The sequence below is a fragment of the Elephantulus edwardii genome, unplaced genomic scaffold, assembly GCF_000299155.1.
Source record: "Elephantulus edwardii isolate Elephantulus edwardi_28Jun2011 unplaced genomic scaffold, EleEdw1.0 scaffold00051, whole genome shotgun sequence".
Classification (NCBI taxonomy): Eukaryota; Metazoa; Chordata; class Mammalia; order Macroscelidea; family Macroscelididae; genus Elephantulus; species Elephantulus edwardii.
Genome location: NW_006399801.1, coordinates 14895355 through 14911039, shown reverse-complemented (window position 1 = coordinate 14911039; position 15685 = coordinate 14895355). Strand labels below are relative to the sequence as shown.

The 15685-nt window shown below is 45.8% G+C and overlaps 1 protein-coding gene across 1 annotated transcript in view; it reads right to left on the bottom strand.

Moving 5' to 3' along the window:
• Window positions 1–1959: 1959 nt before the first annotated feature.
• The window catches only part of URB1 (URB1 ribosome biogenesis 1 homolog (S. cerevisiae)), an 83420-nt gene continuing 69694 nt past the window's right edge, over window positions 1960–15685 (bottom strand). Inside the window, exons 31-39 of the mRNA XM_006886754.1 lie at window positions 13654–13814; window positions 13005–13116; window positions 10125–10231; window positions 9240–9383; window positions 8121–8230; window positions 6145–6342; window positions 4757–4998; window positions 3265–3864; window positions 1960–2159 (exon numbers count right to left, since the gene is read on the bottom strand). Of these exons, the coding sequence (XP_006886816.1) occupies window positions 1960–2159; window positions 3265–3864; window positions 4757–4998; window positions 6145–6342; window positions 8121–8230; window positions 9240–9383; window positions 10125–10231; window positions 13005–13116; window positions 13654–13814 (1874 nt within the window). The remainder of the gene's footprint in view (window positions 2160–3264; window positions 3865–4756; window positions 4999–6144; window positions 6343–8120; window positions 8231–9239; window positions 9384–10124; window positions 10232–13004; window positions 13117–13653; window positions 13815–15685) is intronic.

Below are 15685 nucleotides of genomic sequence, written 5' to 3'. Positions count from 1 at the left end.
GCTTCGATGACTCCAGAAAACCTGTGCCCATAATTTGAAATTTTGTTCTGCATTTCTCTCCTTTTGGTTAGGATTATTCCACAGAATCTGATCAAAATGTTTGGTAATGACTGCTGGGCACTATCCAGTTTCTTCTGGTCACTTGGCAGTTTTTCATGTAAGACAATCAGTCACACATTCAATTTCCTCTTAACTTTCTTCCTTTAGACAAGTAGAGATTATTTGTTGTATTATAGATGGCCTCATGAAATCTTCCCCTCCACCCCAAATCTTTTAAGACCCTGTCCACTGTATTAATAATGTAGTAGGTAGAAATTTACTAAATATTTTATCAATCCTGTGTTCATCTGACTGGTGTCCATCTGTTTTACAACATTTGAGGGAAAATATTTTTTTTTCCTTTTTATGCAATATCCTTTGTTTTTCCATTATTAATTTCAATGAAAATTTACAGACTTTGGATTTCCATTCATTCATCGTTGCACGTTGCTCCCTTCCCAACCCTCCCCCCCAGTATATGCCCCTCTTGGAAAAGTAAGAGAAAAATTATTTCATTGTTTTACAATCCCTTCCCCCAGGTCCACTCCACTATGCAGCCTTCACTCTGGACTCCTGTCATGACAAAAATACCTAATCATATATCCCTTTTAAACAGTTGTCTCCCTCATCTGTTTAAATGCAGTATATATTCTTGAACCCATCTTTCTCATTCTCTCCCCAACCCCGATGTCAGACCTGTTTTACAACAGTGGCACCGTCCTTTTGCGACTGAGATATTTCACTCAGCATAATGTCCTCCAGAGTCACCCATTTTGAATAATATTGCACGAGTTCCTTGTTTTTCAATGCAGCGTAGTATTCCATTGTGTGAATATGCCACAGCTTCTCTATCCATTCATTTGTTGATGGGTACTAACATTGTTTCCAACTCTTTGTTATTGTGAACAAAGCTGCAATAAACATGGGTGTGCATAAATCTTTGAAATCTTCCCTGTAAAATCCGTGATATGAGACAACTGACTTTTATCTGCCAGCGAACTAATTAATTTGTTGCTGTATTCAGGTATTGTCAGGTTGAGTCTGACTCATAGTGACCCTGTGAACAATAGACCTGTACTTGGTCCTTTCCTTTGCCAACCTCACCATCTCTGATACATCTGAGCTCCCTGCTACAGTCATCATGTCAATCCATCTCCTCACGGGTCTTCTTCATTTTCACCAACTCCCTACCTTTCTGAGCATGATGTCCCTTTCCAAGGAATGGTGTCTCATAGTAGCATGTCCCAAGTATGAGAAGTGAAGCTTTGCTAGCCTTGCCACCAAGGAGCACTGTGGCTGTTCCTTTTCCAAGACATATTTATTCATTCGTTCTTTTCGCAGTCCATGGGATGTTCAGTACTCTTCTCTAATACAACTCTAAGGCATCAAGTCTTACAGTAGCCTTTAAAAGTAAAATCTTGACCTATAAAATATAGTTCTCTATAGAATAAAAGTAGCCTGTTAATATTAGAGCAAAGAACAAAAATATTACAAAAATAGGCATTTATTTAATAAAATAATGAATAAACATTGACAGAAACCTATTTCTTTGAAGTTATTCAAAGCTTTATGTGTGACGTCTAGAAAGATTTTTAATATCTCTCTTCATGCTCTTTGAGCTGATATATCTGACATTTGAATTTCAATATCTATGAGTCTCATAAGAACTCAGAAGTTATACCTCAACTTGAGGTATTATTGTTAAAAACAAGGACACTCCAGGATGACCTCTCAGCCCCCAAGTGTTTCACATCCACTGTAACTCTGACCTCTCTATACAGTAACCTGGGTTTATTACTTATTAGCCAATTAAATAAATTCCTTTCAGCTTTCCCTGTGAAGGAACTAAGTCCTCCACACAAATCCGAGACTTGATAGAACTTCTAGAATCAAGTGCAAGTAGCACTAGACAAGTGGGTATCAGGCGTCTGTAACAGAGGTGGCGATGTTCTTGCAGAACACAAGGATGGCGTCCTCTGTGGCGAGGTTTTTGTCATCATCACTGGCTGCTGCTTCTGCAGCATCACAGAGCATCTGAACATGGGCCAAGAGCGTATCTGGCCTCACTGCTCCCAGCCAGAGGTCCTTGATGTACAGAGATACCAGGAAAGCAGCAGCACCTGAGAGAGAGATGGAAAACAAAACCATGAGGATGTAAGCCTGCTTGGTTTGTAAACATAAACATACTGCCCCATGCCACCATGCCCAATGGCTCTGCCAGCACCCACGTATCTGAGTGTACAGATAAAAATGTCATCTTGCCTTTGCATGAATGTTTTAAAATTCCTCTTGAAATTTACAATTCTTCTGATGAATGTGTATGGATCATTATATTAAAAAAATCTACTCTGTCCAAGTTTGCCTGGTTCTACTTCCCCATGTAAAACCTGGATTTGGAGCCTGAAGAACACCTTCACAGGATCTGACTATGCTACTTCCTCAATGGCCCTGGGTAGAGATTTTATAGACCAAGAAAACCTCATCTCTGGGTTGCAGTCAGAAGAGAAAAAGATGGGACATTCCTGTCACTGGGTGAGCCTAGCCAGCCTGGCTTCAGGACCTGCTCCCCCTGCACCTGGGGTTCACTGAGTAGTACATGGATGTGTCAGCCTCTCTCATCTTCCCTTACAGCTTTTGGTACACAGTCATTCATCCATCCACTTGTGCATTCAGATTTTACGAATCACCAACTAAATGCCAAGTAGATAAACTCTGTGTATGTGCCATCAAATCAGAACTATTCATACCTGACCCTCCAGCCATCATTTATTTCCTGAGGCTGTAAATCACACAGACGGTCTACCATTCTCCCCTAGGGCCTCAGGTGGATCTGAAGTGCCAAAAAGGCTTGGCCTTGGGTTAGCAGCTCAACTCCCTACAGACTATGCCACCAGAACTCCTTAAATTCAAATGTACACACACATGTGTAAACAGACACATCTGGCTATGATGTGAAGCACAATGCTACATCTGTGTCACAGCTTTACAAGCCAGACAGGACATGGAGGTATGAGGTGGGTGCCTCATCATAGTAGAGTCCATTATCACAAAAAGGTTTGATCTGATAGTTATGGCAGACGTCTGCTACTTCATATCAGTGCCAGCGGCAAACCCTCTACAATGTCCCACATCATAATTTAAATGCCACCTCAGTGTTTAGAGTAAGAAGATTCTGGCTCAAAAAACAGCAGCAGCTCCTGACCCCACCCAAAGAAGGACCATTACCTCTCGTGGCTTCATCCTCCTCCTCCAGAGAAGAGAGAGAGAGGGCCTCGACGGCCTGGTGGATGGAGCTCCCCTCGTGACCCTGGGAGGCCACCAGCTGCAGCATGATCGTGTTGAACAGGCAGACAACGCCCTGTGTAGGTCCTGCCAGTCCATCAGCCCCACAGAGCTCGCTGTACAGCTTAAACAGGCTGCTTCTAACCGCACTGTCCCCGAGGAGGTCAGCTACTACCAGTGGCTGTGGCAAAATGTGGTTCTTGAGCCAGCTGAGGAATCCAGAAGCCTCTTGCCCACTGGGTAGGCACTTAACCACGGCCCGAAGCATCCACCTGGCTGCCAGGGAGGCAGTGGCATGCACAAGGCCCAGAGCATCACTCTTGGGGGTAGCCTCGTCCAATGGCTCCACTGAGGGCTCAGTGCTGGGGAACACAGGGCCCCAGTGGGTGAGTATGGACCTCACATGGCCCCTGCACCTGTCCAGGGTGGCTGCCTTCAGCTCAGGGGCTGCCATCTCTTCAGCCTCTCCAGGCTTCCTCTTTCGGCTTCGGGGGCCTTTGGTTCGGCCTGGGCCAACGGGCTTGTTCTTATCCTTGATCATTTCTGTCAGACACACAGAGAGAAAGGGCTGCCATCACTGTGGGGAAGCAAATGGATGAGCACTACCTCCGCGGCCACAGCGACACTCCAGTTGGGTACGTGTCGGGGAGAGGGCAGTGTGTGCACTGGGACGCCTGGCCGGCTCCACCGTTTATAACACAGGAGGTGCTCAATAGCTTACCGGGGTGTCACTACTGTAATTACAATCTGTTCACCAGCTCTCACAGCCACCTTCCAGGACAGCTGCTACTGCTATCCCTATTTCACTCACAATGAAAGTGCAAGTGGTGACACGGGAGCTTGTCTCCGGACCAGGCTCCAGGCTGTGCCTCTGACCCCACCCTGTGCTGGGTGGTGGAGACAAGTACCTATCAGTCCCACACACCCTGACCCCCACACTTCAAGGTGAGCAGCCTGACACTCAGGTAGGTAGAGTGTAGCCTTCTTCAGAGGTCAAATGCTACTAAGTGGCAGACCCAGACCCCACGCCAGGCCTCCCAGCTGTTATCTCAATGCCTCCTCCAGCCCATGTGGCCCTTGGCAGCTGACAGCCAGCTCCACTGCTGGCCAGTACTGTTCATTTCTATAGTGTGTAAGCCTGTGACCTGCAGGAAGACAACAAAACTACACCAGTGTGTGTCTGGTACAGGAGGAGACTAGTCCTCCTTCTCTTTCTGGAAAAGTTTCACGGAGGTGCTATATTAATTGCTTTCTTTCTGACAGGCCACCAGCTGCACTATGACTACTGAGGACCTGAGCTGGCCAGCGTGGGGCCCAGGCAGGGAGAGTGGCTGACCTGACTGAAGAGCCCAGGCCCGGCGCTCTTCTCCATAGCTGGATGCTCTGGGTGAAAGAGCTATTTAAGGAGCATGGAGACCCAGCCCCTCACACTCACTCATGAGCTCCTTGATTTGGTGCTTTTCAGCAGTTGCTTTCAGGTCTTCCTGGAGCTTGAGGTCTCTTTCGAGGAGGCTCCACTTGTGCAAGAGAACAAGGACGTCAGTGGTGGAGAGCACCTTCTCATTCACGGTGAATCGGTTCATCTCCTTGAATGCCTGTATCACGGTGGCCCGGTACCTCAGGATGGAGTCGAGGACCCAGAAGAAGTTGGTCACTTGAGCAGGATCCAAAGTAGGCCTGGTCAGGAAGCAAAGTTATGGGCTAAAGCAGAGGTGGCCTCCCGTTCCTAGCTGCCCAGGATTTGTGAGACCAGTCCTGTACAGCAGAACAAGCATGAACGTGGGCTATCCCACAAAGCAGGCTCGCTGGGAAAGATCTGGGTGTAGAGCCCCCTGCTGCTGGCACAGGAAAAGGGGAGCCACTCTGGTGAAGCTTAAAATGTGGCCTTGAGTCTGACTGCAACCTTGAAGGAAAGCCAGGGATCTTTTTGGAAACCCATGCTAAGTGGGATAGGTAGACAGAGGAGGCCTGGGGTTCAGGGTGCAAGGGCTTAACAAAACTCCACACTAGGCCTGCTGACCCACTTCCTCTTGGAAACTATAAGGAAAAGGTCTGCAGTGGCTCTTCCATCAACAGGCAAAACCTGGCTGATGGCCACGGCATCCCTACAACCTCAGAGTTAGCGATTCACTGTAATTCTAGAAATAAAATCATTATTCTAAACAATGACCAGTTCAGACCCCAACAACATACCTTTCAACAAGCACAAAGGCAAGACTGTGGCTTATCAGCACAGAGTTCATTTGTAACATCAAACAAAATACTTTGTCCTTTATAAAAAAATTTTCATTCTCTGATTACCATCTGTTCATGAATTTTCTGGTTCAAATTAGCATATTTCAGTTTCAAAATCAGAAACATGACTGTCTTCCTATATGTAATTCTCTTGGAAAACAAGCATAGTATCCCAAGGGCAGGGATGAAAATACAGAAGTATTTTGAGAAAACCTAAGGAAAAGAGTCATCACCTCCAGCTTTCTTAAAGTAATAGAAAAACTGCTCCTCCACGCATCACTTCTTCCAGGGTTTGAAGTAACACATTAAGGACAATGGCTCACTTGTTAAAAGTGACCTGGTATGACATGCTTTAAACAGGAGAAGTATGTCAAGGTGTCAGGGGCTTATAAATTTGAAGTAGACGGGAGGAGACTGCTAAGACTTATCTCCAGAAGGAAGACATCCACAAATGGCACCAATCCACCAAAACCCACCTGCAGAGTTGTGACTGAGAGGCGAGAACTGAGAGGTGACAGCCGTAAGAGACAGACTAAGTAACGGTGTCGGCAAACACTGCACGAAGTGGGTCAAGGGTGGGGCACTTACCGCAGGTGCTTCACGAGCGCAACGACAACATAAAGGAACTCATCGACCAGGTGCAGGGCGAGCAGCTTTGGGGCCTCCTCTGACTCTGGTTTGCAGGAGAGCTGGCTGCCTGGCTCCACCAGCCTGTCTCCCAGGTTGGTCACCCACAGTGTGTGCACCAAGGAGATGACATTAGTCAGCAGCTGCGTCTCCAGAAACCTGGAACCACAGACAAAACTTCATACTCAGCTCAACTGCCCCCCTTCACAGAGACCTGTCTGTCAGGGTTGAGTTAGGAGGGGGAGGAGAGGGGACAGTACCAAATGGTGGCAAGAACTTTCTCTCTTTCTCTCTCTCTCCTTCCAACATTAAATTTGCTCTCAACTCTTCACCTTCTGACACCACATCCAAATAAACAACATTTACATAAAAGCAGAGAGCTTGCTACATGCAGGTTACTGTGAGACACAGAAAAAGGCCCCTGCCTCTTCTCCCATCAGATGAAGGCCCTGAGTCTCCACTAAGAAGACAGTCTGAAGCCACCACAGGACAATAATGAGCTGCCCCACTGCTGGAAACAAGCTGATTTAAAAAAAAAAAAAAGCTACCTGGCAAGAATGGAGAATGGTCAATTATGGATTGCATAAATCTGGAAGAGTTCTGATGCAGACGTGTAAGGATACAGTCTAGACTTGTGGTTGTGTGCTATTGAGTCACTTGTGCCTCACAGCAATCCTATGTATAGCAGCTCTGCACCTGGCTCTTTACTGAGTCAACCCCATCATCTCCAACAGACCTAATACCATTTCTCCAGCTACTGTATCAATCCATCTCATCTAGGGTCTTTCTCTCCTGCACTGTCCCTTCTAAGCTTCATGTCCTTCTCTAAGGACTGGTCCCTCCTGACCACATCCCCAAAGTATGTGAGATGGAGCTTCAAAATCCTAGCCTCCAGGGAGCAGCTTTTTTCTTTTAGAGAAATTCGGAAAATACTTAAAAACAGAGACACAAAAGGGTCTCGATAACCACAGGCTTATTACAGCAGCTCTCTGACACACTAAGACCTTGACACTAGTTAGTGTGGGCTGTGACAAGTCTCCGTCTGGAGATCCTCATGCTCAGGAGGGGTTACTATCCCCTGCTGACTCAGCTCCTGGCACTGCGCTTACACCTGTTCTGCACCAAAGCCTGTGTGACAGAGGGGGACCATGGCCCCATCTTACTGGGGAGTCAAAGCTACATTTCTGATCTGAAATGGAAGTGTCTGTGTTTCCACCTTCAAGGGCTGTGTTCTTTAAAGAGTTCCTGGGTGGTGCAACAGTTAACACATTTGCTGCCTCCTGAAAGGCTGGGGGTTTGAGTCTACCCAGAGGCATCCTGTAAGAAAGGTGTGAGGTTCTCCTAAAGCAATCAGTCACTGAAAACCCTGTGCAACACAGCAGTCACAGATGAATGGAATACTTTAAGCAACTAAAATACATTAAGTAAAGCAACTTGCATTCTTTTTAACTCGGCTTTAAAAAGAAAAATTTCACTGCCATCAACTCAAATTTAACCTTACAGGACAGAGTAAAACTGCCACATACAGTGGACCGTCACACTTCCTGGCAGAGTGGCTGCTGGTTCAGACGTTCTGAATAAGCGGTGGAGATCCTAACCACTACGCTATGCCACCAGGCCTCCTGACCGGTGACTATTTCTGACCAAACAAAGTTTATCTGTGCACCAAGGGAGGGGCCTAACACCCTCAACAGAAGGTGGAAAAGTCTGCTGGTAGCGCCTGTCAAAGGTAAACCGCAGCTGGCGTTAAAATGAGGCCATAGTAGACGGAGACACTGAAGAGAAATATTTCAGGAGGAGGCGGCACTGCCCTAACACTTCATGTCACAGGTGGTGTGGGGACACGGCTATCACAGCGCACAGGTCTCACTGTGCGCTGTCAACCCATCTCCACCCACCCTCTCCCCGCCTGGCACACGCTAATGTCCAGCACTCACCTGCTCTGGAGGATGTGGACGATCCATGTTAAGAGGCTATAGTCCCGTATGAGTTCATAAGCAGCTTTGGTAACCTGGGCGGCATTCTGTAGGATCTCCAGGATCCAATTCTGAAAACCCAAAATGAAAAGTGACTCTTCGATGAGAAACCTTACTCGATGAAAGGAACAACTTGACAAGAAGAACAAAGGCACATTGTTCCGTTGCTGCTACAGCGCAGGTGGTTGTGGAAATGAAGTCTGTAAGGGGCGGGTGTGGGGTGGGGGAGTGGAGCGGGGGGATGGACACGCAGCAATGGCTGGTCCTGGGAGACCACTTGGCCTGGCCATGGGTGTTCGCTGTGGGCACAGCACAGCAGCCTGGGCTGAGCCGGGTGAGAACGCAGACCCTGTGTAGTCCAGCCAGGAGCTCCGGGACCTGTCACCACCTGGATGCCTACGGGACCATTACTTTACAATTCCCACATTGCATCAAAGGAAACACATTACAACTCAATTTCAACTGATGCAGAAGTGTTTCTTATTTTGGATTTACACCTACTTTACTCATATTTTACATACTACTAAAAACATTATCTATTTACTTCTTTCAACTATTATGGTATTTAGGAAATATGCGTATCAACTCTGGGTTCCAGGAGGTGTACTGACTGTATAGCTATCCTTAGTAACTATGAAGCAGTCAGTGCAAACTCTTCACACCCTCAGTCACCCAGTTATGTGTGACAACACGCAACCTCTGAGCACCAAGTGAAATCCTGGTGGCTCCAGAGCCCCCAGCCAGAGCATCATACCCTAATGGGATATAATTAATTTCTTGACGCCTCAGCCAGCATCAAAAGCTCCAATCAATGCCTCCCTCTTGATGGCCTTAATACCAGGGGAATGGTAAGAGGCATTTATGTCATTCAAGGAAAAAACAACAATGTCAGTCACACTGCAGCCAGCAATGACTCAGCCCACAGCATAAACAGGAAACATGATTGGCATGAACTGCTCTGAAATTCACGCTCAATGTCAAAGCGCAGGGCAACAGTCAGGCTCCAGCTGTGATTAGAAATCGCAAGGACTTGATTTCCAAATAGAAGCTCAAGAGCAGAAGCCTCTGCGTCACACGTACCTGGGCCACTTCCTCGCACAGTGAGCTTTGGAAGAAGGTTAGGATGACGTGGAAAATCCCTTGTCTGGCGTACAGCTCGTAGCAGTGCTTGTCACGAATCCCCTGCCGCAGAATGCCGAACGCCCACTCCTGCTCGGTTTTTTGCTGTGACCCAAGAAAAGAGGATATGATTGTAAAGTAAGTTAAAAGCTTTCTCTCTTTTCACGTGGTACCAAAGATTCCAGTGGTAACCCCTAACCCCATTTCTGATTACCAGCCGCCGTCAAGTCAACTCTGACTTACGGTAATGTCATACGTCAGAGTGGTGCTATGGTCTGATACGGTTTTCAGGAGATTTTTTGGAAGAAGATTGTCTGATCTTTCTTTTGAGGCACTTCTGGGTGAACCTGAACTTCCAAACTTTGGGTTCACAGTCGAGTGGGTTAACAGTTTGTATTGCCCAGAGATTTCTCTATTTCACTCATGTCACTAAAAATCTTCAGCCTCACTTTTGGATCAGTGTATTTGGTCATGCATAAGAGATCAGTCAAGTTGAAATTGCTTTAAGTCAGGTAGAGATTACACAAAGTTCATTTAATAGTTAGCCCTGTTATTTACCCAAAATAAATAAATAAATAAAAATCTGTCAAGCTTAGGACTCTGAAACAGAAGTTGTAAAGTTTAAGAAGCTACTTAAAATAAATGCATTCAATGAAAACCACGTCTGTGTGCAAGGTTGCAAGACTTCTTGCCAAGCATTCATGCCGTGACCCTGCAGCTGGCACCCAGCCTGGATAACTGCAGTGTCCGCACAGCAGTATTATAGGAAGAATTACCCGCATCCCAGCAGCTGACTAAGGCAACACAAGAGTTTATCCAGGGCTGTGAGGACTTTAGAAACAGTACCTCAAAGTCAGAGCTGTAGAAGAACTGGTAGAAGCCTGGAACTTTGTTCATGTTCAGATCCTCATGTGACAGCAAGAATTTGCTGATCTTCAGGTACATGTGCTCCTCTGTGGACAGAGCAGATGGTCAGTGACTCCAGGGTCAGGGAGGTGATGTGCAGATAACAATGTATTCCTGTCTCCATAGGGCCTTCACAACCTTAGCCAGGTGATTTGTTCTTGAGAATTAAACTATCGCCACAAGCCTTTATTCTATGCTGCCTATATCCTTTCTCTATTGGTACAGGCACTGCACCTGAGAGTTGCTGTTCTTTTCTCTGATTACCACCCTACTGCAAGAGTTCAAATCAGCACTGTATAAAGAGGAGACATGCTCGGGGGGAGCCCCAAGCCCACCCTAAGCCTCTCAGTGCCACAGCAGTGGAGGTACAGGCATTTACTGGGTCCTTCTGCTCTGTGGCACAGCAAGGCAAATGCCACAAGGCAGACGTGCATAGACATAACCTCCACAGCTGCCCCCCAGTCACCAACGTGCAGTCTGCTACCCATCACACCCACACTCAGGCTGCAAAGGCAGGACAGGAGGCCAGGGCCAAAGGCATTGTAGTCTTACCTCTGATATTTTAGGGTTTGTAAAAAGTTGAATTTTATGAAGAGGAAAAAAATATTTCAAAAATATGTCATAAAAATGAGCTAGTGAAAATCAGGAGATCTGAATTTTAATAGCAACTTGATTATAACCCAACTAGGGCCTAGAACAAGCTACTTAACCTTTGGGGTCTGGGCAGAAGAGGTTGTTTCCTCATCAGAACAATGGCCATGCTATAAAGAACCCTGAGGCCCCTGATGGTGCCAATATTCTGTCTCCTTGGTAATAAAAAAAAAAGGCCTAATGATAGACTAACACATAGACAGTGCTTACAGGGATGCTCCTGTTGTTGGAAACAAAAAGGGGTCATGTTCTGTAAACTACAGCTACACTGGCTCAGGGAATCGCAGGCCAAATGCCTTCTAGGTGACTGGTGAGGCCATGCTAACTCCTTCCTAAGCATGAACAAAGATTCTCAGCAGTGCTGGTGGCTGCAGTAGCAGAGGCTAACACACACTGATGGGGGCTCCTGAGCGATGACGCCCTGCCCGGGCTGTGACGTGAGTGAGCCCACATCAGTCCTCTGAGGGGTTGCTACCATGCCTGAGTTTGAACACTGGCAATGTGGCTTGAGTCCATGCTTTTAACTCCTGGGTTGGAGTCCTCTGAGTATATAAATCCAGAAGGTTAAGGTAAATCTCAATTTTTACTTCAATTTTATTTGCTGACTTTGTAAAACTACAAGAAAATATAAATACAACATTTTCTCAGTATCCACAGGGGTACTAATAAAATCTAAGGATACTCATGCTCCTTACATGAAATGGTCTTATCTGGGTATAACCTATGCACATCTTCTCGTATACTTCTTATATCATCTCTAGATAAATTGTATAGGCATACCTCATTCTATTGTGCTGGGCCCCACTCTACTGTATGATAGGGCTTTGTATGCAGAACACCAAATTAAAAATCTTGGTAACTCCCACTGAACAGGCTATTGGTGCCATTTATTTTTAAAAGCATGTACCCAACTTTGTGTCTGTCACATACTGGTAGTTCTCACAATATTTCAAACTTTATAACAGTGTTATTACACACTTAACAGACTATAGTGTAAATGCACAGGATACTAGGGCTTTATGTGACTCGCTTTACAGCAATAGTCTAGGACTGAACTTGCACACTGTTTTAGGTTTGTCTGCATCCTCTAATGCAGCGGAAATGGCATGTAAATAGCACTTCACTTTATGCTCACATTTTTGTTTGAGCTTAGTTGAAATTAGCAATGCAGAATCCAGAGATAGGGAAAGGCAACTGTATTATTTTGGGTGTTCTACCCTCCCCCCCACATTTTCTAATTTTCACTTACATTTATTCTCGTTCTTTGCAAAATTCTAAAATGTACAGACAGAACAACACACTTGGGAGCAGTTCTGTGCTGACTGCTACTAGAATTTCTTTTTTAAAAAAGAAAATAAATAATTCCCTGCCTTCTCATGGATTCTGACCGGTAGTGATTTAGAAGATAAAGGAGAATCACACCTTAGGGCTACCAAGGCTATCCATCTTTACACAATAAAAGCCATATCAACTTTCCTCCGTGGAGCGACTAGTGGATCTGAGTTTACGCCTGTAGCAGTTACGCCAAGAGCTCTGGTGGAGGTGACGCTCCTCCGGATGGCTGAGTCCACCTACCAGTCCAGGAGTGAGAAATGGACAATCAAGTCCTTCCCATGCAATTTACAGTCTCCAAAAAGTCACTGGAGGGTCAGCTGTAGCAAAGAGTTTTTTAGTTATGTTAATGCTGTGTAACGTAGAGTTGGAACTGACCCATAGCTGATCCTCCAGCCGGTTTTCAGGGGCAGTAATCACACAGTAGACTGCCCATTCTTCTTCCATAGAGCAGCTAGTGGCCTTGAACTGCGTGTCTTTGGGATTGCAGTGCAACTTCTTGCCACTAGCCCACCAGAGCTCCCTAATATTTACACCAACTGTGTATGTTTTCTCTCTTCACTTGCCACCAAGCAAAGACACTGTTCTGCATCTCACCTTTCACTTAACTTTCCCTGGATTTCATCCCAGTGGGTTCCACAAAGAGTGTGCTCCCAACTCCAATTTACCTGTCCACTACAGAAGGACATTTACCTAGTCTGGACTATTATAAGCACAGAATGAATGTATCATTTCTTACATATGTATGATTATTCCTACAGGATATGTTCCTAGAGGTGGACCTGCTAAATATTAGACGCTTCCGATTCACCTCAACCTAATTATGTTGAGTGGTACCTGGCTTCAGAATCTGTATGGCTGCTTTGGCAATGAAGAGAGTCAAGGAGAAAGTGAGCCTCATGTTCTGAGATCGAATCCCATTCCGCACCACATCCAACAGGTAAAGAAGCTGAAAATAGAATACAAGCATGGTGGTCAGTCTGTGCAGGATGTGGCCACTCCTTAGGTCCCTGGAATGACCTGGTGTGTCCACCACCAGTCCAGACATGCCTTTCATTAGAACACTAGGAGGCAAGCATGTGCCTGAAAACACAGAAAACTGCACCAGGCTCTGAGAAGCCAACGGCTTTTCTTCCTCCACCGGCCGACTTCTGAGTCGATCTGCCGTGGATCAGCCGTCTTTAATCAAGCAGCTCAGAACAAAGACAGCCAAGATATCATACCGTGCTGTTCTCCCGAGAATAAACACAGAGGTCTATAGAAAGAAACCCTGTAGGTAAGGATAAAGGGCTACCTTCTGTCCAGACCCACTGCTTTTGAGTTGGTTCTGACGCACAGTAACCCTGCTTTATGCATCATCGCCTAAAAGGGAACAGATCTCTGTTCTGTATCAGTACTCTCCCAGCAACAGGTCTCAAACCCTATGGAGAGAGCCAGCTCTCTGAGCCCACCAGCCCCCCTCAGCTCAGGATGTCCCTCTTCTCACCTGAGCTTGCTCTCGGAACCGCGCCCCTTCCAGGTGGGAGTAGTAGGCCGCCAGCACATAGTAGGCAGCAGCCCGCATCTTGGGGTCATAGCTGCTGAGGGCTGCCACTGTCAGACCCAAAGAATTTGAATCCAAAAATTTTCGACAATCCACGACAAATTCTAGATGAAACAAAACACAGATGTCAATTAAACAAGCATGCGCATGCACACCTCCATAATACAAGTGTAGTCTGTAAAGGTCAATGCCACTCTTTGCTTCACAAATATCACTATCTGATATGGAAATGCATTTCTTTCTTCATTATCTTAGACTGAAGGTGGAAAAGAGACCAAGGTCTCTTTGTGACAGAAACTGCAAAAGCTTCAGCTTCTAAGATGCTTATGAATCCCAGCAGAATTATTCAATGACTTCTCTCTGGTACCAATGAGCTAGAGAAGAATGAAGGCTGCAGCAGACCAGAGGAAGGGGCACAGCTGAGCCCTCCCTCTACAAGGGCCACGAAGGATGGACACAGGCAAAATCAGGGTGGTGAATCTGAGGCAAACTCACCTTTTCACAAAGTATATATTTATATCCACTCTATGGTATTTAAAATGCATGTGAAATCATATGCATGTCAAGGATGGGTAAAGAATTAGGAAGACCCAAGAAGAATGGCTACCTTTGAATTGTGGTGGTGGCAAAGAATACTGAATATCCTGTGAGCTGCCAAAAGAACACACAAATCTGTATTGGACGAGTGCAGCCACAGTACTCCTTACAAGCATGAATGAGGAGACTTGGTCTCATATACTCCGGGTATGTTTCAGGAGGTGTCAATCCTTGGGGAAAAAATGTCAGGCTTTGAAAAGTAGACTGTCAGGGAGGGAGAGAAAGACCTTCAACAACATGGACCAACACATGACTGTAATAACAGTCCTGAACTGAGCAGACTGTGAGGCTGGCACAGGACTCAGCAAGGTTCCGCTCTGCTGGACACAGGTCACTATGAGTGGGAGCAGACTCATTGACACTTAACAACAACAACAACTGCAATCTCAGCTCTGTTTCTGAACAAAAAAATCTTCCAGAAAACAATGTGAAGAGGCTGCCAGCCACTTGCCAATTTTCAGATTCAAAGAAACCTACAAGCACTCTAGGAGAAGAGGGTGGACACATGGTAAATTATGTACTTCACTTGTTATGTGCTGTCAAGTCACTTGCTACTCATAGTGACCATATGTACAAGAGTCCTAAACCCTGCATCCTGTGCCAATCTCAAGTTTCCAACACACCTACCCCCATTACCCCAGTCACTGAATCAGTCCATCTCATTGAGGGTCTTTCTCTCCTGCACAGTCCCTCCACCCTCCCAAGCATGACGTCCCCTCTCCAAGGACTGATCCCTCCTTGAAACATGTCCAAAGTATGTCAGACAAAGCTTCAGAATCCTTGCCTCCAAGGAGCAGCCTGGCTTCACCCTGTCTAGGACGAATCTGTTCTCCTGACAGTGCATGGTATATTCAACATTCTTCTCCAGTACCACAACTGAGATTAAACAAAAAAATTCCCTACCAATAAACAAAATATAAACCAGGCAAATGTCTGCAGTTAAGGGGATTCCAATCCATGGTGGCGCCACATACAGAACCGCTGGACTGGAGTTCTTTGGCTGTAATCCTGTGGCAGGACTCTTGTACAGCATCACCAGGTGGCTTCCAACCACCAATGTTTGAGTATAAACCACTTGCACCATCCAGGGACCACCATAACTGAAAGGGCTTGACTACAACTCACTGACATTCAAAAGACTTCCATTTCTCTAAAAACTTGGGCCTTTTTACAAGATAAATATTACACAAAAATCTTAGTAATGAACTATGTGACAACTTATTTAGGAATGATCCCCACCCAGGATAATACTCACTGACTGATGACGTAGTTATATTAGGAATCATACACCAGTCAAAGTGACACCCTAGACAAGCAATTGTAAAATAGTCTACCATAGAAAGATATAATAGCAATCAAGCCTCTATAAAAGTCAGTT